Source organism: Lepisosteus oculatus, chromosome 13, assembly GCF_040954835.1.
Source record: "Lepisosteus oculatus isolate fLepOcu1 chromosome 13, fLepOcu1.hap2, whole genome shotgun sequence".
In the NCBI taxonomy this organism is placed as follows: domain Eukaryota; kingdom Metazoa; phylum Chordata; class Actinopteri; order Semionotiformes; family Lepisosteidae; genus Lepisosteus; species Lepisosteus oculatus.
Window position 1 is genome coordinate 26,518,761 of NC_090708.1, and position 25,030 is coordinate 26,543,790.

The window sequence follows — 25,030 nt, forward strand, 5'->3', positions numbered from 1 at the left end:
GGCACTATCTACTGGGACACAGTACTGCGAGACCATATGGTAGACATGTCAGGGCTGGCACTCTCGCGACAAGGGACTGCGGGAACCATTTTATCCAACATCATTTATTAAATATCTACACAGCGTGTGGACACAGGAACAGAGAGAATGAAGAGAGGGGGCTTTCACTTGGGTGACACTTCTTCAAACTTGGGCTCTGAAAAAGAGAGAGAAGGACAGTGAGATGAGTTTAACAGAGAAGATGATCACCCTTTTCCTGTAACTGGATGTGCGAAGTGTTCCAATAGGGTGGGACACTGGTGGGGCATCACAGGGCAAGTCTGACACGTGCTACCTCACTATGGGAAAGGTCAGAGTGTCCTGTCTCGCACTGAAATTCATCAGTGTACAAGCTGTAGACTCTACAGGGCCATCATAGGCTGCTGGTTACTGCATGTATGAATTACAAAATTCTGATTGTGTAGTTAGATATGCAGTACCCCCCCAGCGTACACATAGAGCCTTAACAGAGTGGATGCTGGCGTAGCCGGGCGGCTGACTCACCGGGGAACTTGAAGTCGGGGAATTTGGTGAGGTCCCCACCTCCGTACAGCCGCTGCAGTTTGGCCAGCTCATCTGCCATGTTCTTTTGATATTCCGGACCGGCACCCACCACGCCCCCTGCTGCCCTGGAGGGGGAAGGCAGATCGTTAGATCTGGGGGCAGAACAGGAAGAGAACGGGGGTGGAGGTCAGATCCGCACTCACTTGCTCTTGGTGTTGTACTCGCGGATCTTGTCCAGGAAGAGCTTCTGCACGGGGTCCAAATCTTTGGCCCGGTTCATCGCCACGGCCGACAGCCCGACGTTGCGCCGCGCCTGTTGGGAAAGGGCGGACCGCAGGAGCGAGGAGAGTCGGAATAAGCGCTGAACGGTCATTCTGAGGCTGGGGAGAAGGAGGAGAGAAAAATCATGAGCTACTGGGGCTCCAGGGACAGAGATTAGACCAAGGACTCGTCTCCAACTCCGGTTCTGGAGGATCTGGTGGCTTGCTGAGCTCTTGCCGATATATTGAACCTCATCACTAGAATACTCGCAGTCAGGCTGTAGGTTTTAATAATAATTATAATAATTGCTTACACTTATATAGCGCTTTTCTAGACACTCCACTCAAAGTGCTTTACAGGTAACCCCTCCACCACCACCAATGTGCAGCCCCACCTGGATGATGCGATGGCAGCCATAGTGCGCCAGAACGCTCACCACACATCAGCTATCAGTGTAGAGGAAAGCAGAGTAATGAAGCCAATTCATAGATGGAGATAATTAGGAGGCCATGATTGGTAAGGGCCAATGGGAGATTTGGCCAGGACGCCGGGGTTACACCCCTAGTCTTTTCAAGAAATGCCCTGGGATTTTTAATGACCACAGAGACCCAGGACCTCGCTTTTACATCTCATCTGAAGGACAGCACCTGTTTACAGTATAGTGTCCCTGTCACTATACTGGGGCATTAGGACCAACATGGATTGCAGGGTGAGCACCCCCTGCTGGCCCCACTAACACCTCTTCCAGCAGCAACCTTAGTTTTCCCAGGAGGTCTCCCATCCAGGTACTGACCAGGCTCACAGCTGCTTAGCTTCAGTGGGTTGCCAGTTGTGAGTTGCAGGGTGATATGCTGCTTTTACATGCTATTGTATCTTCACCACTGAGAATCTTTGGAGTGAAAATAGACTAAGAAAAATCCTGCATATGTCTAGGAAAACTTGGTTAACTAACTCGTCAGGTTGGAATGAAAACCAGATTAAATTTGAAGAATACCCAAAGCAAGTACCATTTTTTTAACCTCAAGAAAATACTGGGACCCTGGAGACATGTGGACTTTGATTTTTGGTACTGGGCAGTCCCATCCCAATGAGTCTCACAGGTCACCTTTAATCACACATTTCTCACTCAATTAAGCAATTCCATCAATGAAGGTAACTGTGGTCCCTGAGAGCTGAAGGCTATTCCAATCTCCATTCCCAGCGATCCCTAACTTGCTGGGCGTAACCAGCTACCTGCTTAACTGATCACAACTAAAATCGCTGAAAGTCTGATTTAATGGGCATCTATAAAGTACAGATCTGTCTCCAGCCAAACATTTCTAGCTTAGCTGCCGGACGGCACTGTTACCAATCAACTTCATGGCCACTTCAAGGAAAGGCAACTTGTTAAAAATGAAATTTCAAATTTCAAGGTTTCACTCAACACTGTGAATGTGAAAATCCGTAAAGATTTTCATACTGGCATTTTGTCCCCTTTTTAATCCTGCCCGACTCACGCACACAGCAGATTGAAACGCTGTTGTAAACTGCTAACTGTCTGACTCTGCTTCCGATCCACGAGGGTGTCTTTTTCCAAAAATGTAAGACTGATCTGGACGCCGTATAATCCACTACTCTACTGGGCTGCAGTACATGCTACCTCTTGAAGGTAAGAATAAGGAATAACATCTCTTTCAAGTCTCTATTAGAAGAATCCAGGCTTCCAAAAAACGTTCCGAGAGTCAAGCACAGACAGTATTAATGGCTGTTTAATAAATTAAGGATGAAGTCTTGTAAAGTGCCCAGATAAATAAAAAAAAACAAGTCCCTTTAGGATGACAACAGCTATAGAGCCGCATCAAAGCACTAATGTATCGAACCATTTGAATACACAGAAATGGTTTAAATTATCTGGGTCTGAGCAAACAAAGGTCATTAGTTCTAGTCTGTCCATCACAGTGGCTCACAGGCGGTGTGGTGGCTCTGTGGCTAAGGAGCTGTGACTGTGGCTGGAAGGTTGCCGGTTGAAATCCCGTAGCCGGCAGAGGAATCCTACTCCATTGGGCCACTGAGGAAGGCCCTTAACCCCAGCTGCTCCAGGGGCGCCGTAGAAATGGCTGACCCTGCACTCTGACCCCAAGCTTCTCTCCCCGTCTGTGTGTCTCATGGAGAGCAAGTTGGGTATGTGAAAAGACAAATTCCCAATACAAGAAAATACATATGTCCAATAAAGTCATCTCTTCTCTCACTCTCTCTCTCTGGACCACCAGAATGAGCACAGAGCTCTTACTGACCAATGAGATTGCAGTATTTTCCTTGTCACTCACAGTGGCACTGTGGACTAAGAAGTGAGCGGCATTTTTCCTTTGGCATTTTGGTTTTAAATTGCACAATCACAAGTGTTCGCGTTTGGATAGCTTAGGTCAGAATCAGACCATCCTGCCCTGCAAACAATCGTGAGCCACAACATATCGATGCAAAAATCTGCATCTGAATGCTGAAAATTGGTTTAATTCAATTGAAATTGAACAGTGAATTTCAGTGAAATCTCCAAGTAGGAAACTAAAATACTCACACAATGAAATTCTTGTATTTCAATAGGTACAACAGAAAACTAGTGCTACCACAAAGTCATAAGCTCCATAATATATTTATACGAAATGGTAGGGCCACAGAACTGGGTAGGTCACAAACACACAGAACTGGCAGGAGAAATCCTACCAGTTCGTCATCCTCAATGCATATCGACAGTAGTGCTGATCAGCATCGAGGGTCTGTCTTGGCTTGTGAACACCAATGAGGTGGCATAGGAACACACATTTGACTGATATACCCAGAGAACGCAATGCGATCACCATCAAGTAAGACACCTTTAAGGAAAAAATATAGCAATATGCATTTAATCTTTCATGAGGAACTAAGCTGACAGTATGACACTGATCATTACAAACAGTAATGTGCAATTTTCCTTTCAACACAGAGATGGCCAAGATAAATTTATGTTACTATTTACAATGCGGCTAAAAGTGTTTACCTTTCAAGGATTTCTTTTGTATTATGTGAAAATCAAAGGCATTAAGAAAAACCGATGCACCATTAGTGAAAATACCACCATTGTTACAGTGCTAATTTCATGGCAATGACTGTTTTTATCATTAACGTATAAGGAAAGTGAGAATCACTGTGAACTCTGAGCTTCCTTTTGACCTACTTGGGTATCTCAAAGAACTAGAAATTCAGATTATCGTGGGAGATCCACTGCGGAGCTCAAATCACTTTCTTGAGTGTCCGAAACAGATACCTGGTCCGGGAGAGCCACAGAACAGCAGCTAGTTTAGGTCAGTTTATGAAGACTAAGAACAAGTGATCTTCAATCAATGCAGGCTTTTCCAGGGAAGTCAGGATTGGTTAAAGCTCAAAGTCATTGGCTGACTGAGCAGAAAGACAGGCAGTCCTAACTCTTTGCAGCGCAAACCACGACAGGAGAAGGATCTATAGGTTCAGTGAAATGATCCCTAATTGATTCATTAAATTGATCCTTTAATAATTAAGGACTTTCAGGAGCACGCAATTGTAAAGGCTGTCTCTTAAAATTGGAATCGGCATGCCTTCTCTCATGCTGAAAAGGTGTTGTCTTGCTAAACAGCTGAACATAGATTCGCATAGACTGGCACCATCCAGCGAGTGTGTCTTATGTGTAATACGTTGGAAATAATTGAAACGGGCACCATTACACGCCCGAATTTAAAATCCCCTTTCGAAAGAGCGTTATCATGCAGGCGAAGGTCATTTCAGCAGCGGAACAAGCGATCTTCAAGAGTAGTAAAGGATGAGTGCATAAACCTGAAGTAAAGACCAGGTTTAATTTTAAAATTGGGTTAAACGTAGTCAAACACACCAAATTACATATTTTACCCAGCTAATACTAGCAAACTCTGGCGTATGGAAACCTTTCAGCATGCAGCCTCGCACAGAGCCGGACCTCCCTCCGTATTAAGGATTAACATTAAACGTCCTGGCAGGACAAATCACAGTCACGCACAACAGGGATCCCCAAAATGCAGTACGTCCAGCTCGCATACTAGCTCGAGAAACTGCGTGGCCAGTCATGGTTACCGTTTCTACCGCCTCAGTCGTCCTGGACACAAGAAATGTCTCGTTACAGATCGACGAACTGTAGTACAGTGTTATGCTGAACCATGCCCTGGCTCTATTCCTGCATTTGAATCGCCACAATTACAGGCAACCGCACCTGTGACAGATTTCTTATACTTTATTATGTTACCCACTTATTGACAGCAGGCAACCGTTATCCGGCCTGGACTAGGGCATCAGATAAGCACATGCAATGTAATAACCAGCATTACAGTAACTCCCGCAAACCCCTGCTTCTCTGGTTGGGAATGCGGAGCAGCCCAGTCCGGACTCCCTTCAGTCACCTTGCCTTCCCCGAGAGAACCAACCCCAGCAATCAGTTCTTCCCCAGCTCTTCAATAAATGAACACCAACGCGCTGTGCGTACTCGCTCCGCTCTGTGCATCAGCCGTGACAGCGGCCAAAGCAGGCGAATAAAGAAATAAAAACTCAGTCACCTTGTACTTGACACTCCTCTGCGCGCTCCGAGCAATGGCGGACTTCAAGGAGCAGAGCACTCTGGGTAGTAAAAAAAAATCACCGGAAAGACATTTTATTTGCTCCTATGCACAACATTTTTAAGTTGCTTAAAAACACATACAATTGCATTGCGTTTACATTTTTACCAGCGCTTCTTTATTGATTATAATTTTCGTAATGTTCAGGACCTAATTAATATTTGTATCTCGTATTTTTAAAGGACTACAGGCGCCATCGTGGAAGTGGAACACTACTAATTTGACAAACACGAGACAACGCAAAGGCCTTCGGGAGATGTAGTCCAATTCTACTGCATCGTCTCAATATACCTTTCTAAGGTACGAGTAATGGTAATCCACATTTATCTGAATCTCGAAAGATTAATAGACCCCCGGTGCTCATTCAATCTTTTAAAAGAAATTAAGATTTTTATTATTACGGTATATTTTAATGGACACGGTTCTCTCAACCCCCTCCCCCCGTCCCTTCCCCAATTCAGGCCGACCAGTTTAAGCACAGCTTTCAGAGACTGACGAGCGGCACTGTGGTGTCTGAATAACGCAACCAGCTAGAGGCTCGTTCTGAAGGTAGGTACACTAGGCGCCCGATACTGTTAAACGGTAATTTTGTGGTTTTCTAGACCTTGATTCGATGCTGGAGTTTACTAAATGTGTGGCTTAAGCGCAGTTAAGAGACTCAATGCAGTGCTTAAAAAAACCTAGGGGGTTCCCACAAGTTCTTGGTATCCCAGCACAGGGATGTGCCGCGCTGTAATGCACAGGCTTGCCTAATCTGTTTTGAGTTTGTCAGGCACATACCGACCACAGACTACCGTGATACCCATTTGGTTAAGTATTGAATATGAACCAGAATCCCTTAGAAAAGCACTCGCTTGGTTTATTCGAAGTCCCTGGTTCGTTGTGGACAAAAACGGTAAACAGATCGCGCTGCTTTCGATACGTATCCAACTGCTTCGAGTGACGGTATGTAGTTTTCGCATGCATAACTTCTCAGATGTTGAGAAAGTGGTTAACATGATAGTGATGCCCATCGTTGTGCTGAAGCACTGGCTCGCCATCCTCGCGCTAAAAGAGGCTCCCCAGGCACCGTCTGCGCTTCCCCACCCAGATACCGCTCGTTGCTTGTAAACCCGCTGACAAACCGAGCGGGTAGTGTTTAAAATCCACCGTCTGCTCAGTTACACTACCAAAGCTGTCGATGGACGGTAACACAAAAAAATGGTAACACAGGGAAGCGACCTCCTCCTGCCTGTGGCCCGGGACAGTTCCCCACTTTGCGTGATTTTACCTGGGTGCTGCAGTCAGTCCGGCCCGGAGAGCCGTGTGTGTTATTGTTCAGTATACAGCAAGCTTCTACCCCTTTCTGATTTCCGACCTCGTTTTTTCCCTCTATCGGGGGTTTATGTATATTAATGCAGTATGTTGGCGTCTGCCTCTCTCCACCGATCTTCGCTAATAAATCTCTCTATACCACCTTCGCCAGGATTTCCGGCCTGTTTTACATTACCCGTCTTTTGTTTTGTTTCCGTTTCTCCCCATTTCCGTTTGAAGTTTTCCACATTTGAAAGAAAAGTCCGGTAAACGGCGGACCACGTTTTTATTCCGGCGGCAGAGGATATTTTTTACTGTATTTTTTATAACCGATCACATAATAACTTCATTTCGCTCTCTGTACACTTTCGATCTCTGGGTGCGGTTTATTATTTTTTCTAACATTAGTGTTACACTTTAAAGCTGGTAAGCTCCAAGAAAGACAGCCGATAATGGGGTTTGAAATAAAGGTTTTTCTACGATTAAAAGACATTTATTGACTAGCTTTGGGGAAAAACGATAGAAAAACCAGTGAGACAACCGAGGCCTAGTACGGAGCGCTAAGGCCTCGGCGTTGCGTGATGAGCTTTCCGGGTCCCATGACCTGAAATACTAACATCCTGCGCACTCGATCCTTCCATCTCTCAAAGTCTCCCGAGATTTGCTATACCCTTTCATTCCATGATTGCAGAATCACAAACTCAAACTGTTAAAGTTTATGCTTGAAACGTTTTCTTCATAAAGATGTCAACTTTAATTGCTTTTATATTTTCCGTTTCAGGGAGTCTTACGACCAATGGACTTGAAAAATGTTCTACATTGACACTTTTAGTTTTCTTGAACTAAAAAAGTTATCCACATTGGTTTATTTTACTTTGCCTCTATGGAAATTCAAAATTAACATTTGAACTGAAATGCAGAAATAAAATACAGTAAAAAAATCTAATGCATAGCAACGTCAGATAAAACGGTTAATACAGTAATTTTGGGTGGGTAACCTTGGTCATGGATAGCCACATTGAAGGATCAAAGATTTGATTAATATAAGTTTATTAGATACACTTATTTATGAATGATGTAAATAAACCTCAAGGTCTGCACATACCTTTAAAAGATTTAATGTATACTAAGGCTAATGCTGTCAATTCCTGTTCTGTTGCAATGCTCCCTAGAGATGTGCACATGGTCTGTCTGGAGAATGTCTCTCGAGAATCTGAGTAAACAAAGTGAACTACCCTGTATTCAGAACAAGAAAGGCAGTTGGAATTAAAATAAGGTCATTAAATTATTATGATGTGAAGAATGCGTGTCTGATGGTGTCTCTTAAATTGAAGGAATCCAGCAGAAACTTCAAACAACTCAAGGAAGTGTATTTAAAACTGAGAATCGAAGGAACATTTTTACACCAAGAGTGGCAGGAGACCCAGCAGTGATGCTGAAGCTGATTCTGCCACATTTTTCCAGGAATCTGCCTTTGGATCCTCCAATCAGATCCTCGAATCAGTTGGCTACCCAATCGAGCTAGACGACACATCTGTATTAACCTGCAACTTACAAGGGACCAGTAAGGGGTGCCCACCCTGTGGTCTGTGTGGGTCCTAATGCCCCAGTATAGTGACGGGGACACTATACTGTAAAAAGGGCACTGTCCTTCGGATGAGATGTAAAACTGAGGTCCTGACTTTCTGTGCTCATAAAAATCTTAGGGTGTTTCTTGAGAAGAATTTGGTATCGTGACCAAATTCCCCCCTGGCCTTTACCAATCACGGCCTCCTAATAATCCCCATCTGTTAACTGGGTGGTGTGTGGTGAGTGTACCGGTGCACTATGGCTGCCGTCGCATCATCCAGGTGGATGCTGCACATTGGTGGTGGTGGAGGGGAGTCCCCATTACCTGTAAAGCGCTTTGAGTGGAGTGTCCAGAGAAGTGTAAGGAATTATTATTAATAATAATCTTTTACCAGCATTAGAACAACTCATAGATAATTTGTCATTGATATTTGCAAAACAGTGTGGATATAAACTGAAAAGGTCTTCTATTGAAACAGACCCAGAATAGACCTTAGGGCTGACAATGCAGATGCCCAGGCCCTCTCTGATTAAAAGTATAGTTTAGCTGGTTTAAGTGTAGTGTTTCTGGTTTTTGTGGTGCAGCAGGATCTCTTGATGCTGCATTGGCCCCACCACCACCTTTTTTTAGCGATTCCATTTGACAGCCCTCGTCCTGCCTGTCTCGGAGGTCTAGCCACTCTTTTCCTCAGAGAAGGAGGGCCAGGGGATGCTGTGGCTCCGCCGGAGTCTCTGTGCCTGTGCTGGCTGGGTGTCGGAGAGATGCTTGCAGGGATATCTCTCAGGTCAGCTGTGCAGCGTTGTGTGAGGTGGTGCAACAGGCGCTGTTACATTCAGCCCATGTCTGTTTGGTCAGTGACTACCAGGATGTGTGTGTGTGCTTCACATTGTGCCTCTATACCAGTAAATTTAAATTCAAACAGTTTAATTTGTTAAGTGGCATGACTGGTATATTACAGTTTTGCCAAAGCATATACAATCAATACGACATCTCCATACATGTATAAGACAAGTACAGCACTGAAAAGTTATATTAGAAATGAGAATATTATTGAGAGACAGGCTCACTGTTCCTCGGGCTGTGTCAGTTGAATTCCCTCCCCCCTCTCCCAGTTTTGGGAGCTGTTCTGATTCTGGCAGGTGTGGGAATTCTGGGATTTTTTTTTTTGGGGGGGGAGTGTTTGTTTAATCCCAGATTATGTCTCCCAGTGCAGTAGAAAGTGCACCTCCATCTCTGTTTCTTCCCCACTGCCAGTGAGAACACAACCTGTCCTCTCTGGGCAGCCTGGTGTGTCTGTGCTGACCAGTTTCTATGGCCTGATTGTGGTCACTGAGCCTGTACTGCTGTCAGGATCTGTTTCTCCTTTCTGTTTCTTACCCTGGTCAGATATTCAGCTAGTGTGTATGTTTACAGGTTCTAGTTTGTGCCCCAGTGGGTAAGGTAGTGTTGTTTGGTTTGTGTTGTGATTTGGTTGATTTTGATTTGTGTTGTTTTAGCTGTGCTGTCCTGAGGCTGGTTGGTGTCAGTGAGCTTTAGGACCAGTTGGCTGAAGGATCTCTTCTCTGGGTTCAGCCCTTGGCTCAGCAGGGCCTTGTGGTGGTATGAATTCTGCTCACCGTCTCGGAGTTGTAACCAATATTTGATTGTTCTCTTCTGTATGCTGATAAGTAATAGGTATTGCAAAGGAACAATAAAGGTTAAGAAACGCAACATTTTGGCTGTGGAGCCTTCTTCAGATGTCACACCTGAAGAAGCAAAAAATGTTGTTTCTTCTCTTTTCAGCATGGAATAAACCTTTACTTGTTCGTTTGCAGTCTACGCATGCTGACGCAGCTACCTACATGAACTAGTAATAGGCTTTGGCACTGCATGCATTGTTAGGAGTTTTTTTCTGCACATGCAGGATGTTTTAACAGAATTGTGTGCAGGGTTTCTATGGTTTCTTTGTCCCATTGAGTGTAATCCTGGTCTATGAGGGGACCCCACACTCCACTGCCATATAGGGCAATGGGTTGGATTCCACTTTCAAATTTTCGATGTTGTAGAGCCGAGCCTCCTTCTAATGGCATTGAAACTATGCATGCCTTCTCCTTCAGTGCCTTCACTAGCAGGTTAAAACTCCCAGATGAACTGATTGTCAGTCTGAGGTATGTACAGTTGGTTGTGTGCTTCAGTGTGACGTTGCACTTGTTCCCTGAGATCTGGTTTTCTTCTGGTAAGCCATGACTCGGGTCTTATCCAGATTGACTGTCAGCACCCAGGTCTGACAGTACTGCTTACTGTCGTTGTGACATCGTAGCGTTTAACCCCTACACCACTTTGAAGGAGTTTGTAAAACAATCCTTCATGCCAAATTGAGTCTGATGCTTTTTTGAAATCGATAAAGCAAGCAAATATTTTTCCCTTGATTTTTTTTTTTTTAGTGGACACGTTTGTTTGAATGTGTGTAGGGTGTAAATGTGATCGATTGTGTGGCAGTTTGGTAGGAAGCCAGTTTGACTCTTACTCAGGACATTGTGCTAGGTAAGGAAGGCCAGTAGTCGGGTGTTCATGATACTGCGATGTGTTGTTGTTGAGTGTAAAGTGGTACTTGTTTCCCTGAGATTCACCAAGTTACTGTTCACACAGATGCCCCGGTAGTTGTTCGGGTCAAGGCTGTCTCCACTCTTATAGAGGGGCGTGATCAGTCCTTGATCCCAGGCCTCAGGAATAATATCCAGCTCTCAGGATGAAGTTGAAGAGTTTGAGCAACTCTTGAGCTACTGTGATGCCGCTTTTCAGTATCATTGTTTTTTTTTTCTTTTCAGCATGGAATTAACATTTATCTGTTCCTCTATACCAGCAGATAATTGTTAAAAGCACATCGTAGCATGGGATCCTGGGATCTAAATATGGAATCCTGAAATGCATGTGCTTGTGAGGGTGTTGAGGATTGTGCCTGACCTCTTCCCTTCCCTATTCATGTGATACCTCCCTATACCTCTCTCCCTTCCCATCGGACCTGTGGGATCATCAGAAAGTTCCCAATCCAGCTCTTTTCCCAGATGGATCGCCGGGAATCGGCTTCCACAGTCCAGTTTCCTGTCCACCTCTCTTTCTCACTGCTACTCTCCCTCTTCCCAGTCTGTCTCAGATTTGTTCGGAACGCCATTCGGGATGTCGAAGGGAGAGACGGAGGAGCTCATTGAAATCGAGATCGATGGCCAGGAGAAACAGGAGTGCATGGAAGAGGGGTAAAATCTCAGTTTCTCTCGTCGAGTTGAGCCCTATCGAATGTCACCGGGCTCTCTAGGTGTATTATGTTCTGTATCTAAACAAGCTTAAAAAAGCATTTTATTTTTCAAGCAAACTTTTATTCTCCCCGGCTCCACTACTGACTCTGTCACTCTTTGTGTAGGTTAAACAAGTCACCTACTCACTCTATCCTGCACCAAATGCAAATAATATTACAAGGGTATGCAGACTGACGCAAACAGAATTAATTGCTTGACGTCATTGTGTCAGACCAGCAGTAATGAGGATAGTAGATTCACCAGACCCGCCACTAGGGGGCGTTAAGGCCTATTGTCTGTACACAGTTTTGCTTGTGGTGTATTAATTGATTAATTGGCAAACTGTCAAAGGGCTGTGATATTTTCAGATGAGGTTAATTTAGACTAGTTTGGTACATAAAGGGACTCATAGTGGTAGTTGGTGTAGGGTTAGTTTGGAACAATTATTTGTATAATGTGACCATAAGACTTCAGATGAACTTGGTCTCCTGGCGCTTCGTCTTTGCTGCCCATTGTGATCTGTCACAGAAAAGCCCCTGGGGTCTAACATGATGACATATCGGGTGATCAGATACACACTTGTTATTTAGTGTTTTTCCGTCACCCCTGAGCACTGATAGTAGAGTCTCTGACTGCTGCCTATGGAGTTTAGAGTTACGATTGGGACTCGTACCCGAGCCCTGGAGGGTCAGGGTTGGGATTCGTACCCGGGCGCTGGAAGGTCAGGGTAAGGATTGCACCAAACTGGTGGAGGGTCTTAGAGCTTTCTGTTGAAGTCATCTCGTTTAGCTTTATTGTTTAATTACCTTGCCAGCTTTTAACAACCCCCTCCAGGTTATGTCATTTAACGGCTCGCCGGTCTGTCTGCCCTGCAGGATTGTGGAGCAGACCATCACCACGGCAGAGTTTGTCACGCAGGCCATAGACATCAACGAGCCAATCGGAAACCTCAAAAAGCTGCTGGAGCCCCGCCTCCAGTGCTCTTTAGATGACCATGAGATCTGTCTGCAGGACATCCAGGTACTGTCACCAGCGCTTCCTCTTCTTGCACGTTGGTGTCTCTCAATGCGGGCGTTACTGCGTGTGCGCGTGGGTCTGTCGTTGCTAACCGACCTTCTCTCTGTCCAGCTGGACCCCAACTTCAGCCTGTTTGACCAGGGGGTGAAGACCGATGGTACGGTCCAGCTCAGTGTGCAGGTCATCTCCAGGCAAGGTAACCCCCATGCGGTCCTGCTCTGCATGTACCCCATCTCCGTGGACCTCCATTCTCTGCCTCGTCCTAGCTCACCGCCTCCTCCCCCCCTTGTCGCTCTCCCCCAGGAGTGGAGCCCCGGCTGAACATCCTGGAGATCGTGAAGCCGGTGGAGACGGTGGAGGTGGTGATCGACCCGGACGCGCCGGCGGGGATGGCTGAGGAGACGCAGCTGGTGGAGGACGGGCAGGTGATCACGCTGGACGGCTCGCAGACGGTGGGCGGCGCCTTGGTGGCTGACGAGACCTCGGAGCAGGTGACCCGCTGGGCTGCTGCCCTCGAGGGCTACCGCAAGGAGCAGGTGCGCCTGGGCATCCCCTACGGTGAGTGCGCATCCCGGGATAGGCTTCCCCGAACGGGATCTCTCCCCCTCCCACTCTCCCACTGCTGGCGGTTGTGGTCTCTGTTCTCTTTCACCTCAGAGGGGCTCTCTAGGAAGTGTACCCCTACCCCCGAGCTGCGACGGGTGCCAGGGACTGACGCCACACTCCAATCCCCCCCCCCAGATCCGGTGCAGTGGACAGCGGACCAGGTGATCCACTGGGCGATGTGGGTGATGAAGGAGTTCGGCATGCTGGACGTGGACGTGTCGGGCATCCACATCGCGGGCCGGGAGCTCTGCAGCCTGACGCAGGAGGACTTCCTGCAGCGCGTCCCGCACGGGGAGATCCTGTGGAGCCACCTGGAGCTGCTGCGCAAATGTGAGAGGAGGGGGAGGCACTGGAGGGGGGGGGGGAAGGGGGCGACGGAGAGATCCCTCGTTCATTCCCGGTGCTAACACTGCCCTGCTCCTGTCCACAGACGTGCTGGCCAGCCAGGAGCAGTCCGGACAGATTGCTACCGTCACCATCGATCAGCGTGAGTGCGCGATAGCCTGGCCCGACGACGCACGAGACTGGGTTAGCCGTATCTGGGGAGAGCAGCTTCCCGCGCTGCTCTGTCCTCCTGGAGTTGAACATTCTGCAGTTATTTAATTTTCTTGAGCCTGGTCTCTACCTCAACCTAGCCTACCCTGAACCTGAGCTCAGCTGTTGGCCTGTCTGTCTTTCTCTTCACCTTCCCGACCCTGCCTCTCAAAATCGCAATCCATCCGGTTGGCTGTGTTCGCTTGCCGAACCTCTGCACAGCTGACCGAGCAGTTGCGACTCGTCACGCGCGTAGTAAATCGGTGTCTCTGCCTATCCCCTCCTCCCACCAGCGGTGCAGATCATCCCAGCCTCGGTGCAGCAAACCGCTCCGACCGCCATCAAGGTCCTGAGCAGCAGCGCCAAGCAGAACAAGGTGCAGCGGGCGCCGCGCATCTCCGGGGGCGAGGACCGCAGCTCCCCCGGCAACCGCACCGGTAAGGGGGCGGGGCAGAGAGAGCGCGGGAGTGTGTCCGCGCGCTTGGGGTCGGGCCTCACTCTTTCCCTCTCCCTCCCAGGCAACAACGGCCAGATCCAGCTCTGGCAGTTCCTGCTGGAGCTGCTGACGGACAAGGACGCGCGTGACTGCATCTCCTGGGTGGGCGACGACGGCGAGTTCAAGCTGAACCAGCCCGAGCTGGTGGCGCACAAGTGGGGGCAGCGCAAGAACAAGCCCACCATGAACTACGAGAAGCTCAGCCGGGCGCTGCGGTAAGCTGGCCTCTCCGTCTCTCTCCGTTCGGCCCGGGGACTGGGCGTCTGCGGCAGGAAGCCAGGACTCCGCGAGAACCCGCCTCAGTCTTGCGCGTCTCCCCCCCGCAGGTATTACTACGACGGGGACATGATCTGCAAGGTGCAGGGGAAGCGCTTTGTGTACAAGTTTGTGTGTGACCTCAAGACGCTGATCGGGTACAGTGCGGCCGAGCTCAACCACCTGGTGACGGAGTGCGAGCAGAAGAAGCTGGCCAGGATGCAGCTGCATGGGCTGGGCCAGCCACTCACCACTGTCACCCTGGCAACCGCAGCCCTGCACGGGGATAAGGATAGCAGCTGAGGGGGCACTGGGGAGACTTGGGGGGGGGGGGATAGAGAGACTGGGGGATTCTGGGACAGGGAGAGACTGGGGGATTCTGGGACAGGGAGAGACTGGGGGATTCTGGGACAGGGAGAGACTGGGGGATTCTGGGACAGGGAGACTGGAGGACTCTGGGACAGGGAGACTGGAGGACTCTGGGACTGGGAGCGATTGGGGGGGGGCGGTTAACGTGTGTGACTGGAGGGGTGAGAGACAGGGGGGCTTGGGGATAGAGAGACTGATGAAACTGGAGGGACTGTGAAGCCTGAGAATTGGGAGAGTAGGAAATTTAGGGATAAGAAGATTTGGTTGGGGCAAATGAATGAGGGCAACAGGGCTTGTCTGTAAAAATATGAAGGACACACTTGTTAGTGCTGCCCTGTAGGGAGACCCTGGGATTATATTTAGGGAAATACGAGCGAGGACTGGGGGCCATAGTGGCGGGGACAGCCTGTAAATAGAGGTTCTTGCTTAGGGGGCATTGGGGAGGGGGGGCAGGTGAGGGACGGTGAGCGTGCGAGTGTGAATGGGTTTAAATGTGTGTGTACAGCCATCTTTGGAGCACAGAGCCCATCGTCTTAATCGGACTCGGCTGATCCTGTATCCTGGTCAGGCCGCTACAGGATACTGATCCTGTATCCTGGTCAGGCCGAGTCCCAGGCAGGGTCTGGCTTGACAGCTGAATGGACGGTGGACTGGGCTGGTCTGAACTCCAGTATGCAGGGCTCAGCTCCACGCACTGGGATGGCGGCACGCCGTTCCTGAGTGAGACTCGTATAGGGGTCCGTGTAGACTCACCTCTGTACCAGCCAGCATTTCCACTGTATATAGCTTCCGTTTTTGATAGCCGCCATGGCAGCGTATCCTCTGCTGTTTGTAAAGCTCTACCAATTTTTTTCCGCCGGTGTCGGTTCCCTTTACAAGCAATAAAGCAGAATATTTTTTATCTTAAAGAGGGGCATTTTTGTCCTTTTTTTTCCTCTTCACTTTGGCAGCCTCACGCTGTTGGTCCTTTTTTCGCAGCCCATCTCTTCTCCTCGCTCAGATTCAGTACAGGGGGGTCGATTGCGCTGCTCCAACACACGCTAAGGCTCAGGTGTCGCTTTGCCTGAACTACCGCTGCGCTTTTGAGCCGGAGCCTTGACACCTCTGGTCGCATTTATTTAGCAGCACAAAACAGGGTCCTGGCTCTCGTTCACCAAGAATGGTCAATGCTGTCCATACCTGGTCTGCACGCCAGCCAGAGATGGGGAGCCCGGCTGCCCAACCCCAGTTTGCACAGCAATGCCTCACTACTGATGCTTTTATTATTTACAGTGATTCTGTTGGCAAAAAGTTAGCACCCTATTGTTTAGAGCCAGCTTTAACTACATTATTTCAAGAGTACAGCACCCATGTGCACTTCCCTCCCAGGGAGGGGAGAACATACTTAACCACTCACCCCTCCCCCATACTGCAGAAATTAAAATCCTGCATTTTGTTTCTGGCAGCTTTTCCTTCACCCTTTCAAGTGAGTAAGGTGGAGTGTCAGCCAGCAGCCATATCTCCCTGCAACTCACAACTGGCAACCCACTGAAGCCCAGCAGGTGTGAGCCTGGTCAGTACCTGGATGGGAGACCTCCTGGGAAAAACCAAGGTTGCTGCTGGAAGAGGTGTTAGTGGGGCCAGCAGGGGGCGCTCACCCTGCGGTCTGTGTGGGTCCTAATGCCCCAGTATAGTGACGGGGAAACTATACTGTAAACAGGCGCCGTCCTTCGGATGAGGCGTAAAACCGAGGTCCCGAGTCTCTGTGGTCATTAAAAATCCCAGGGTGCTTCTCGAAAAGAGTAGGGGTATAACCCCGGCGTCCTGGACAAATTTCCCATTGGCCCTTACCAATCATGGCCTCCTAATAATCCCCATCTATGAATTAGCTACATTACTCTGCTCTCCTCCCCACTGATAGCTGATGTGTGGTGAGCGTTCTGGTGCACAATGGCTGCCGTCGCATCATCCAGGTGGGTGCTGCACATTGTGTGGTGGTGGAGGGGAGTCCCCATTACCTGTAAAGCGCTTTGAAAGAAGCAATAATTATTATTAATCACCCAATTTTATCCAACTTCCACTGCCAAACACACACAAGAATGCAAAAAAAAAAAACGCAGACGTGCTGTAACACACACGTGTACCACAGACATCCACAGAAGACCCAGAGCACAGGACAGTGTATTTTTGAAGTTTATTTATGTAATACAGTGTAGAAAGCTTTCCCAGTCAAAGCAATGTTTGTACAATCACACAGAGATACAGAGAAGACCCTACTGTCTCCACTCCCTTCTGCTCCCTGCACCCTCTTCCCCACCCATGGATGTCTCACAGCACAGGAGAGGGGAGTAAGTCACCACAATTCATCATCAAGAATGACTGAAGCATCAAAACACAAGCCTCTGCAATCCACACAGTGCAGGAGAGTCCTGTGAGTATATTACCACTTTCTGCAATGCCCCCCCTGCGCTTTGGGACAGGCCTGAAAGGCTGTGCCCAAGAAAACCCCACCCACTGCTGAGGGTCAAATCACACATGAGGGTGGGGCTCCGGCTTCCGATTGGATCCCAGACTGGAAGGGGACACGCCCACTCCAAGGCACCTACAACCCGAGCAGACGGTTGATAAGTTCCATCTGAGGAGGACGGCAGGGTCTTCTGGCCTTTATAATTCCAGCTTACAACTCTACTCGAGCTTGAACTCGCTCTAGTTGGCGGCTCCACCGAGCCGAAGCCATATCTTCCTTCCGCCATTTTGTTTTAGCACTGATGATGAAAAAACATAACATGCTCCATTCCCGATGGAAGTAGCTATTACAAAAGGTTCTCGAGCCTGGACAACAGTTTTTCAGTTGTTCCGAGTTACGTCCTGATGAGCAGTCCAATTAACCCCATGAGGGGCAGAGGGAGAGGGAAGGTTAGGGAGCAGAGGGGTGGACACAGGCCTCCCGTCCAATTATTGTTCAGGGAGCACTTGAACTTGCTGCCTCACTTGCCTTACACCCCAGCACTTGTCTGAGCCACACCAAAGCTGAACCCACCTCATCCCCACAGTAACAACACAGCTCTCCACTGACGCCTGGGGCAGACCACTGCAGCCAACTCCTTCATAGCCCGACGGTCACGCCGTCACCCTGCACACACCTTCACACTACCTGTGAAGTCCTCACTTCACAGAACTGCCACACTGTCGCATGCAGGGCCTCCCACCCCCAGTTTTTTCAACAGGCCCACAATGCACCGTCCAGCCACAAAGACGCTGTACTGAGGGTTGAGGTCGTTCAAGACCAGCACCACCCACCCACCCACGCACCCACGCACGCCAGAGGGAGAGCCACTTTCGCACCTAGACTCCTGAAGGAGGGGTCTCCAACGGACACCTTGCCGCCTACAGGGGTGTGGGGTGTGGAGCAACAGCAGAAAGATCAAGACAGGGCTTGTCGACACCCTCCGATAGCATGAGTGCATATGGGGGGCAGGGGGAGACACGAGGTGGCCCCAGTACTCCAGTCCTGGACATGGGGGTCCCAGGTTGTGGGGCAGGGGCTAGGCTAGACTGACCTCTGGGTCGGGGTGAAGAATACGGGTAGAGAGGGGGGGCAGCAGAAGAGAGAGTGAGACAGGAGGAGGAGTGGGAAACAGGGCCTCTTTCCCATCAGGACTCCCTCACTCCTCCCCCCCACCCGGAATACTTGTCGATATCACGGACACGGAGAGGAAGAACAGACAAAGGGAGGAAAATCAGAAGAACATCTTCCTCTTTACATTAGTGTGAAATCCACAAAGACAGAGACAACTAGGATGGAGAATGTAAACTGGACAATTCCCCCACCCCCCACACTCACAAATCCCACCCCTTGGCCAAAACAAACTGAAAATAAAAGATCCCCTAAACAATAATCTCTCAGAGAATGCATAGTAAGCCAACAAAATCATTCAGATAATGAAACACCGCTAGTCTAGGTTTACCCCCCCACGGCCCCGCCTCCTGTATGATACCAGCTCTGGCCAGCAGGGGGGGCTCCTGCATAGAAAAAACAAAATCACGATGCGCTGATTTCTTAAAGCACGTCTCCATGGAAACAACAGCGGACTGGATTCAGAATTGGCTGAAATCACGTGATCACAAGAAGATAACTAGCTTTACGATCCTGCTAAAAGTACACAGTCTATACAGGAGAAAGTACGAGTCCAGAGAGCAGAACAAAAACCGTTTTTATCAGTATTTTTTTTTCTGACATGCACTAAATAGTTACAGCTAGCCTCGGTCATTAATTTAATACGTTTACACACAAATAAAAAACATTCAGTTTGGATTCTCTTTTTTTACTTTCAGTGTTTTTTTTTCCTGTTTGTTTTTTTCATTTTTATTTTTTTGGAAAAACAAACCAACATTAACAAAATAAAAAGCTCGTTGAAGAGTACATTACTTTTTTTTTTCCATTGAGAACCTTGCATGGTCGAATACAGCACAGCTGTCACCAAGAGAAGGACAAGAGAGAGGGAGGGAGAGAGAGATGGGGCAGGAGAGGGAACAGGTAGAGAGGCTGTAGTGCTACAGAGTGTTTCTGACCAACCCCTGACCTTTCCCCCCAGAGTGCCGGGCCAGGCTGGACAGGCCAGTGTGGACTACACAAGCCCTGACGCAGAGACGCACTCACTGCCACAGAACTGGCGCACCCCTGTGGGTGGTGGAGGAGGGGGGAGGGGGGTGGGCGTGGCTTTAGAACCGCGAGGCTGCTGCGATTGGACAGGCCTGAGAAGTTGTCAGGGACGTTTCTGTGACATCTCCATAGAGACAAGGAGGATAGAGGAGTGGTCAGCTGCTTTGGAGGAGAGGAGGAGCCTATCGGAAGAGCCTCTCGGAACCCATCCAATCACCACAGACGTGCAGCTGGGAAGCCATGCCCCCCGGACAACGGGGTAGTCGAGCCTCTGTCAGAGGAGAGCGGGGGAACAATCCGACTGACACACTGCGAGGTCAGCCAGCTCACGGGTGGCCGATACTGACCGATTGACTAACGGTGTGGCTGGCTGACGCTGGCGGACTCCAGGACAGTTCGGCCACAGTGAGTGTGCTGTGAGCCAGAGCTGCCCACGCTGCCCTGAACACAGAGGTCAGTCTGGGGGGCGGGGGGAAGAGGAAGGCTGGGGCTAGAGGGAGAGGAGTATAATTAGGAGATTCAAGCGGGAAGGGGGATTAGGGCATCGGGAAAGGGGAAGAGGTCCCCCTCTGCCCAGTGCAGGGCATCAGGGGGTCACATAGAGGCGAGAGGAGGGCTCGAGAGATGGCCTCAGTTCTGCATCTGCTCAAAGAACTTGTAGGTGGGATTCTCGTAGCCGTTCTGCTGCATCTTGGAGAGGTGGCGCTCCTCGGGGGTTACTGCAGCATCCACCTGAGACAGGAGGAGGACAGGAAAAGCAGAGCTTGACTCAGACGGCACCTGGCGGTCTCTGAGGTCAACATCGCAAGGGCATGATCACGTGGCAACACCAGGTACAGGCTAGAGCTCACTCCCTCACCTCTACGACGCCGTGGTGGATGGAGGTGTACTGCTTCTTCCTCAGCATCACCAGAGTGATGACGATCACAGTCGCGATGACAACGCCTCCCACCATCAGGCCAATGATCGCACCCTTGTTGGAGCCCACATCCTCAGCGAAGAACACCTGGGAGAGGCAGAGCGAGAAATCGGACACGAATGCACACAGATAGCCCGTGGAGGCACCGCTGAAAGAGCACAGCAGAGTATGTTACGACTGCGCCGAGCAAGGAAGAGCACACAGTGGGATGAGGGTGTCTTAGTGGGCCACAGTTGCCGTGACAACTCTCCCTAGCAACCAGGGCTGGAGAACTCCCCTTGCCTCAGGAACCAATCAGGAAGCAGACTGTCTAGCTCCAGTAATACTGGGCTACTCTCGCACACAGACTGGGAGTGTCTGTAATCAAAGGATGTTAGGATGCCTTTGAAGGCAAGAGAGGTGAAGGGGGGTCCGGCTCTTCACACAGCAGTCAGACTCTCCTGGCCTATTCTCCATGCCTGGCTGCACCCCCGCAATCCGGCCTCATCATGCAGCCTAGGTGCTGATGGGTAACGGCAGTGTGTGCGTCTGTATTGCACTCACCAGCTTCTGGTGACGCACTTCGTATCCGGTGCTGTGTCTCTCTTCTGTTTCTATCCGCATCTCCGGCACCTCCCCGATCTTCACTCCTGGGAGCCCTGACCCTGGGGAAGACGGAGGAGAGAGAGGGGTTCCCACTGAGCCCGAGACAGGAGAGGAGAGAGAGGGGTTCCCACTGAGCCCAAGAGAGAGGGGTTCCCACTGAGCCCGAGACAGGAGAGGAGAGAGAGGGGTTCCCACTGAGCCCAAGAGAGAGGGGTTCCCACTGAGCCCAAGAGAGAGGGGTTCCCACTGAGCCCAAGACAGGAAAGAAGAGAGAGGGAGGGAGAGGTTCCCACTGAGCGCAAGAGAGAGGGGAGTTAGAGGGGTTCCCACTGAGCCCGAGAGAGAAAAGACACCCACTGAGTCTAAGAGAAAAGGGAGAGAGAGAGAGAGGAGCGATGCCCACTAATCCCAGGAGAGAGAGACAGGACAGGTGTCCCCTGAGCCCAAGAGAGCGCGACAGGAAACTGATAAGCAGGGGGGGCGAAACAGGAGCAGGCTGTACCTGGCCGTGTGGGAAGTCCTCTGTCAGCGGGGGCAGGACGGACATCAACAGGCTCGACTGAGAGAGAGGGGGGGAGGGGGATCAGACAGGTTAGTTAAGCGTGCTGAAGAGCAGCAGGGAAGGCAGCGAGTATTTATGCAAAGAGCTGAAAGCGTTGTACAATGGGCTCAGGAAACACAGCGCTGCTCACAATGAAACCTGGACTGTCACATTGTCACGGGACACACCGAGAGACAAGGGCAGCATGCCAGATGAGGGTTCAAAAACGGTGAGTTCAACCCGCACTCACACAGACCTGGACCCTAGTGGTCCAATCGCTCACCAGCCTGCAGGGTACTTACCCTGGTTCTGGGTGTTGGCAGGTCCAAAGCCAGCAGGGTGGATGTAGCCCAGGCCCTCGCGCCCGATGCCCCCTTCCTCGGGGGGCAGCAGGTCCAGGGGGGAGGTGCTGATGGACAGCGAGGGCATCAGGGCGTCGTTCCCGTAGCTCACCCGGCCCTCGCTCTGCAGGGAGGACAGCTGCTCCGCCACCTCCACCTGCTCCTTCTGGACCAGGTCGTCTGAGAGCGGGGCAGGGAGGAGAGACCGGGGAGAGGGCCGGGGCAGCGACAGGAAGAGGGGAGGTCACACGCCGGTGCCGAAAACGGTAGGAAGGGGCGATTCCATGGGAAATGAAAGAAGGACGGTAATCAATTGGATGCCTCTATACAGCAATTTTCACTGCAGGGTGCTTTAAATTTAGGAGGAGACCCACGTCACTAAATTTAACACTAAGAGTCTGATTTAATGTGTAATCTGAAGCACAGCACTCTATATCACCATACAGGGTAGAGGTTTGGAAATCCTGGTCCAGAGGGGAGATCGCCACCTACTGGTCCACCAATATCACTTACAGCAGCAATCTACTTTTCCTTAATGGTCTCCCATCCTAGTACCGACCAGGTGCAGCCTTGCCTGGCATCTGAGATCCGACAAGCTGAGGCTATAGCAGGTAAAGCTGCTATTTTCTGCTAGAGATCCATTTTGCAGCAGGTTTGGCAATGCAATCATGCGTGTACGACAGGAATACACGAGAGAGAGAGAGAGATCTAGTCAGATGGAGGGAAAGGCCCAGACAGGGAGAGGGCGAGAGGAAGAGATGAGGACGGGAAGAGATCTAGATAAGAAGAGTGCGAAATCTGGCCGAAGAGAGCTGAAGGCAGAGGACAAGAGTGCGCAGACTCACCCACTTGCTCCTGGATGTCCTCTGCAATGCCCGGCACCTTGTACAGCAGCCCCAGGCTCTGGTTCATCCTCTCCTCGATCACCCGCAGGTGAGTCAGCACCTGCACCCAGCCCGGGGGGGGGAGAGACAGACCGTCAGGCAGAGGGAACCCGAGTCCCCTCGACTCGGCGCGAAAGCCTGGCCAAGACTGTAGCTGAGGACATCACAACAGGAGAGGCACAGCGACAGCGTGGTCGAGGGGTTAAGGCGATGGGACTGCTAATCCATAGCGCTCTGCCCGCATGGGTTCGAATCCCACCCTCGTTGACCACAACTTCCTATTGGGCGGAGCGGTGGCTCTGTGGCTAAGGATCTGCGCCCATGGCTAGAAGGTTGCTAGTTCAAATCCGGCGGCCAGCAGAGGAACCCTACTCTGTTGGGCTCCTTAACCCCAGCTGCTACAGGGGCGCCGTATAAATGGCTGACCCTGCACTCTGACCTGACCCCAAGCTTCTCTCTCCCTGCCTGTGTGTTTCATGGAGAATAAGCTGGGGTATGCAAAAAGACAAATTCCTAATACACGAAATTGTATAGGGCTAATAAAAGATCTGGTCTTATCACTTTTCTTGTATCTTTTAGATTAGCTCTGTGAAGGGGGGCGTAACTTTCATTTCCTACAGGTCAACAAGTGGGGGAAGATGCTTGTGTTAAATGTGTCAGACCCAGCCCAAGCCTATATGAATGGAGGGGGGTGTGACTGGAAGACAGACTGCTACTGCACAGCCATGAAAACGACCCGAGGGAGAAACTGGCAGGGAGAGGGCCAAGTACCTGGGGTCTGATCTGTGCAGCCTTCTTGGGATCCACCATGCGGACGTGCTCGAAGTGCTTCAGAGTGTGCTGTCTGTCCTTCTGCTCGGCCCGCACGTACTTCTTCAACAGGCTGAACACGTGGCGTGGCTGGAGGGGGGGGGGAGGGAGGAGAGAGCGTGGTGAGAGCACGCGGGGGGGGGGCGGGACAGACCTGCGGGCGCCCCTCAGAGGGCCGGCCCAGCGTCGGCGCGGCTACCTTGGGCGGGTTGGCCTGCAGGGCGGTGAGGTAGTTCTCCAGGGCCAGCCGGCGCCGGTCGTTCAGCAGGGCCTCCACCCGGGCCATGTGCGTCTCCACCAGCTGCTGGCGCTCGCTAGCCGCCTCCTGCTCCAGGGACTCCACCTTCTCCTGGAAATGCTGAGGGGGCGAGACGTGGGGAGGGAGGGGCGGTGAAGAAGACCACCACACCCCAACGCTCTTGGGATCAAAGCCCCCAAGTCCTTTACGAAGCTCAGTTAAAGAAAACACCGGCGAGCACAGGAGTCTCGAGAAGCTCTCATGTACGAGGAAAGTCTGGGTATAGAGGAAGGTGTGAGCAGCACAAGTGAGAACAGTGTGCAAGTCATGTGAGCACAGTAAAATGTGAGTAAAGAATGAGTATATTGGAAGCACAGAGTGCAGTCTGAGTACAGCAGTGGGACGGGCAGTATTTATAGTGAGTTCAGGTGGGCAGCTGCGTCAGCATGTGTAGGCTGCAAAGGAACAAGTAATAGGTTTATCCCATGCTGAAAAGAGAAGAAAGAAAACAACATTTCGGCCATGGAGCCTTCTTCAGCTGTGGCCTTCAAACCTGAAGAAGGCTCCATGGCTGAAACGCTGTGTTTTCTTTCTTCTCTTTTCAGCATGGACTAAACTTGTTCCTTTACAGTGTGAGTACAGCTCAGGTGCGGTCTGTTTAGCGCAGCTGTAGTCAAGTCCAGGCTTCACAACAGCATCAGACATGATTCCATAGCAACAAGCCGTCAGTGGGCAGATGAGCCCCTTGAGATGGGATGCTACACCCCACGCAGGGGTACGCCTCAGCAATGCTCTACCCGTTTATAAGGCTGGGGGGTGAGAGGGAGAGGTGCACTGTGTACAGTGCCAACACAGAGCGAGTCTCACCTGGATGACCGCTTTCTTGTCGGCCCTGGGCAGATTCTTGGCCTGTCGCTCAGCCTCCTCCCACTCCCGCATCACCTGGAGGGCACAGAGAGGACGAGAGCTATAGAAAGCACAGTGGGGGGGGGACACAAATTGTAACACTCACCACAACCCCCCCCCCACACAGATATCCCCCCTCTCGGACCTGTGACATCCTCTCCCTGTGTTTGGCCTCCAGGCTCTCTTTGGCCTTCTGGAAGTGGGCGTGTTCGTTCTCATCGCCAGGGGTCTCCAGGTAACGGTCCACTGCATCTGGTGGGCTGGGGGCAGTAGTGGGAACTGTGAGTGGGCAAGAGGGAAGAGGAACAGATGAGTTC

General features: G+C 50.4%; 3 protein-coding genes across 9 annotated transcripts in view; 1 reads left to right on the forward strand and 2 right to left on the reverse strand.

The window, feature by feature from the left end:
* Positions 1–88: 88 nt before the first annotated feature.
* Positions 89–6,878, reverse strand: atp5pf (ATP synthase peripheral stalk subunit F6). Of its 3 annotated transcripts, XM_015361674.2 has the most exons (5): positions 6,706–6,877; positions 5,376–5,436; positions 747–923; positions 544–668; positions 89–196 (listed from the first exon to the last, which is right to left on the reverse strand). In XM_015361674.2, exons 3-5 carry the CDS (start codon positions 914–916, stop codon positions 165–167), a joined length of 327 nt encoding a protein of 108 aa, XP_015217160.1. In that variant the 5' UTR covers positions 917–923; positions 5,376–5,436; positions 6,706–6,877; the 3' UTR covers positions 89–164. The 3 variants fall into 3 exon arrangements, with proteins under 3 accessions (XP_015217160.1, XP_015217161.1, XP_006638000.1); XM_015361675.2 differs by lacking the exon at positions 5,376–5,436 and having other exon boundaries at positions 6,706–6,878; XM_006637937.3 differs by lacking the exons at positions 5,376–5,436; positions 6,706–6,877 and adding an exon at positions 5,223–5,337.
* On the forward strand, positions 5,877–15,755 carry gabpa (GA binding protein transcription factor subunit alpha). Of its 2 annotated transcripts, none has more exons than XM_069197781.1 (10): positions 5,877–5,984; positions 11,422–11,531; positions 12,446–12,590; positions 12,699–12,783; positions 12,891–13,145; positions 13,329–13,523; positions 13,624–13,680; positions 14,021–14,164; positions 14,246–14,438; positions 14,550–15,755. In XM_069197781.1, exons 2-10 carry the CDS (start codon positions 11,455–11,457, stop codon positions 14,779–14,781), a joined length of 1,383 nt encoding a protein of 460 aa, XP_069053882.1. In that variant the 5' UTR covers positions 5,877–5,984; positions 11,422–11,454; the 3' UTR covers positions 14,782–15,755. The 2 variants fall into 2 exon arrangements, with proteins under 2 accessions (XP_069053882.1, XP_069053883.1); XM_069197782.1 differs by lacking the exon at positions 5,877–5,984 and adding an exon at positions 6,054–6,380.
* Positions 15,756–17,006: 1,251 nt separating this feature from the next.
* LOC102689007 (amyloid-beta A4 protein) overlaps positions 17,007–25,030 on the reverse strand; it is a 36,720-nt gene continuing 28,696 nt past the window's right edge. For 2 of the 4 annotated variants that reach the window (XM_069197825.1, XM_069197827.1), the window contains 10 exons: positions 24,859–24,992; positions 24,675–24,749; positions 23,769–23,927; positions 23,531–23,659; positions 22,721–22,820; positions 21,837–22,055; positions 21,496–21,552; positions 20,952–21,052; positions 20,349–20,495; positions 17,007–20,221 (listed from right to left, as the gene is read on the reverse strand). In XM_069197825.1, coding sequence (XP_069053926.1) covers positions 20,120–20,221; positions 20,349–20,495; positions 20,952–21,052; positions 21,496–21,552; positions 21,837–22,055; positions 22,721–22,820; positions 23,531–23,659; positions 23,769–23,927; positions 24,675–24,749; positions 24,859–24,992 — 1,223 coding nt within the window. In that variant the 3' untranslated portion in view covers positions 17,007–20,119. The remainder of the gene's footprint in view (positions 20,222–20,348; positions 20,496–20,951; positions 21,053–21,495; positions 21,553–21,836; positions 22,056–22,720; positions 22,821–23,530; positions 23,660–23,768; positions 23,928–24,674; positions 24,750–24,858; positions 24,993–25,030) is intronic. The other 2 variants (XM_069197828.1, XM_069197826.1) reach the window with 1 other exon arrangement.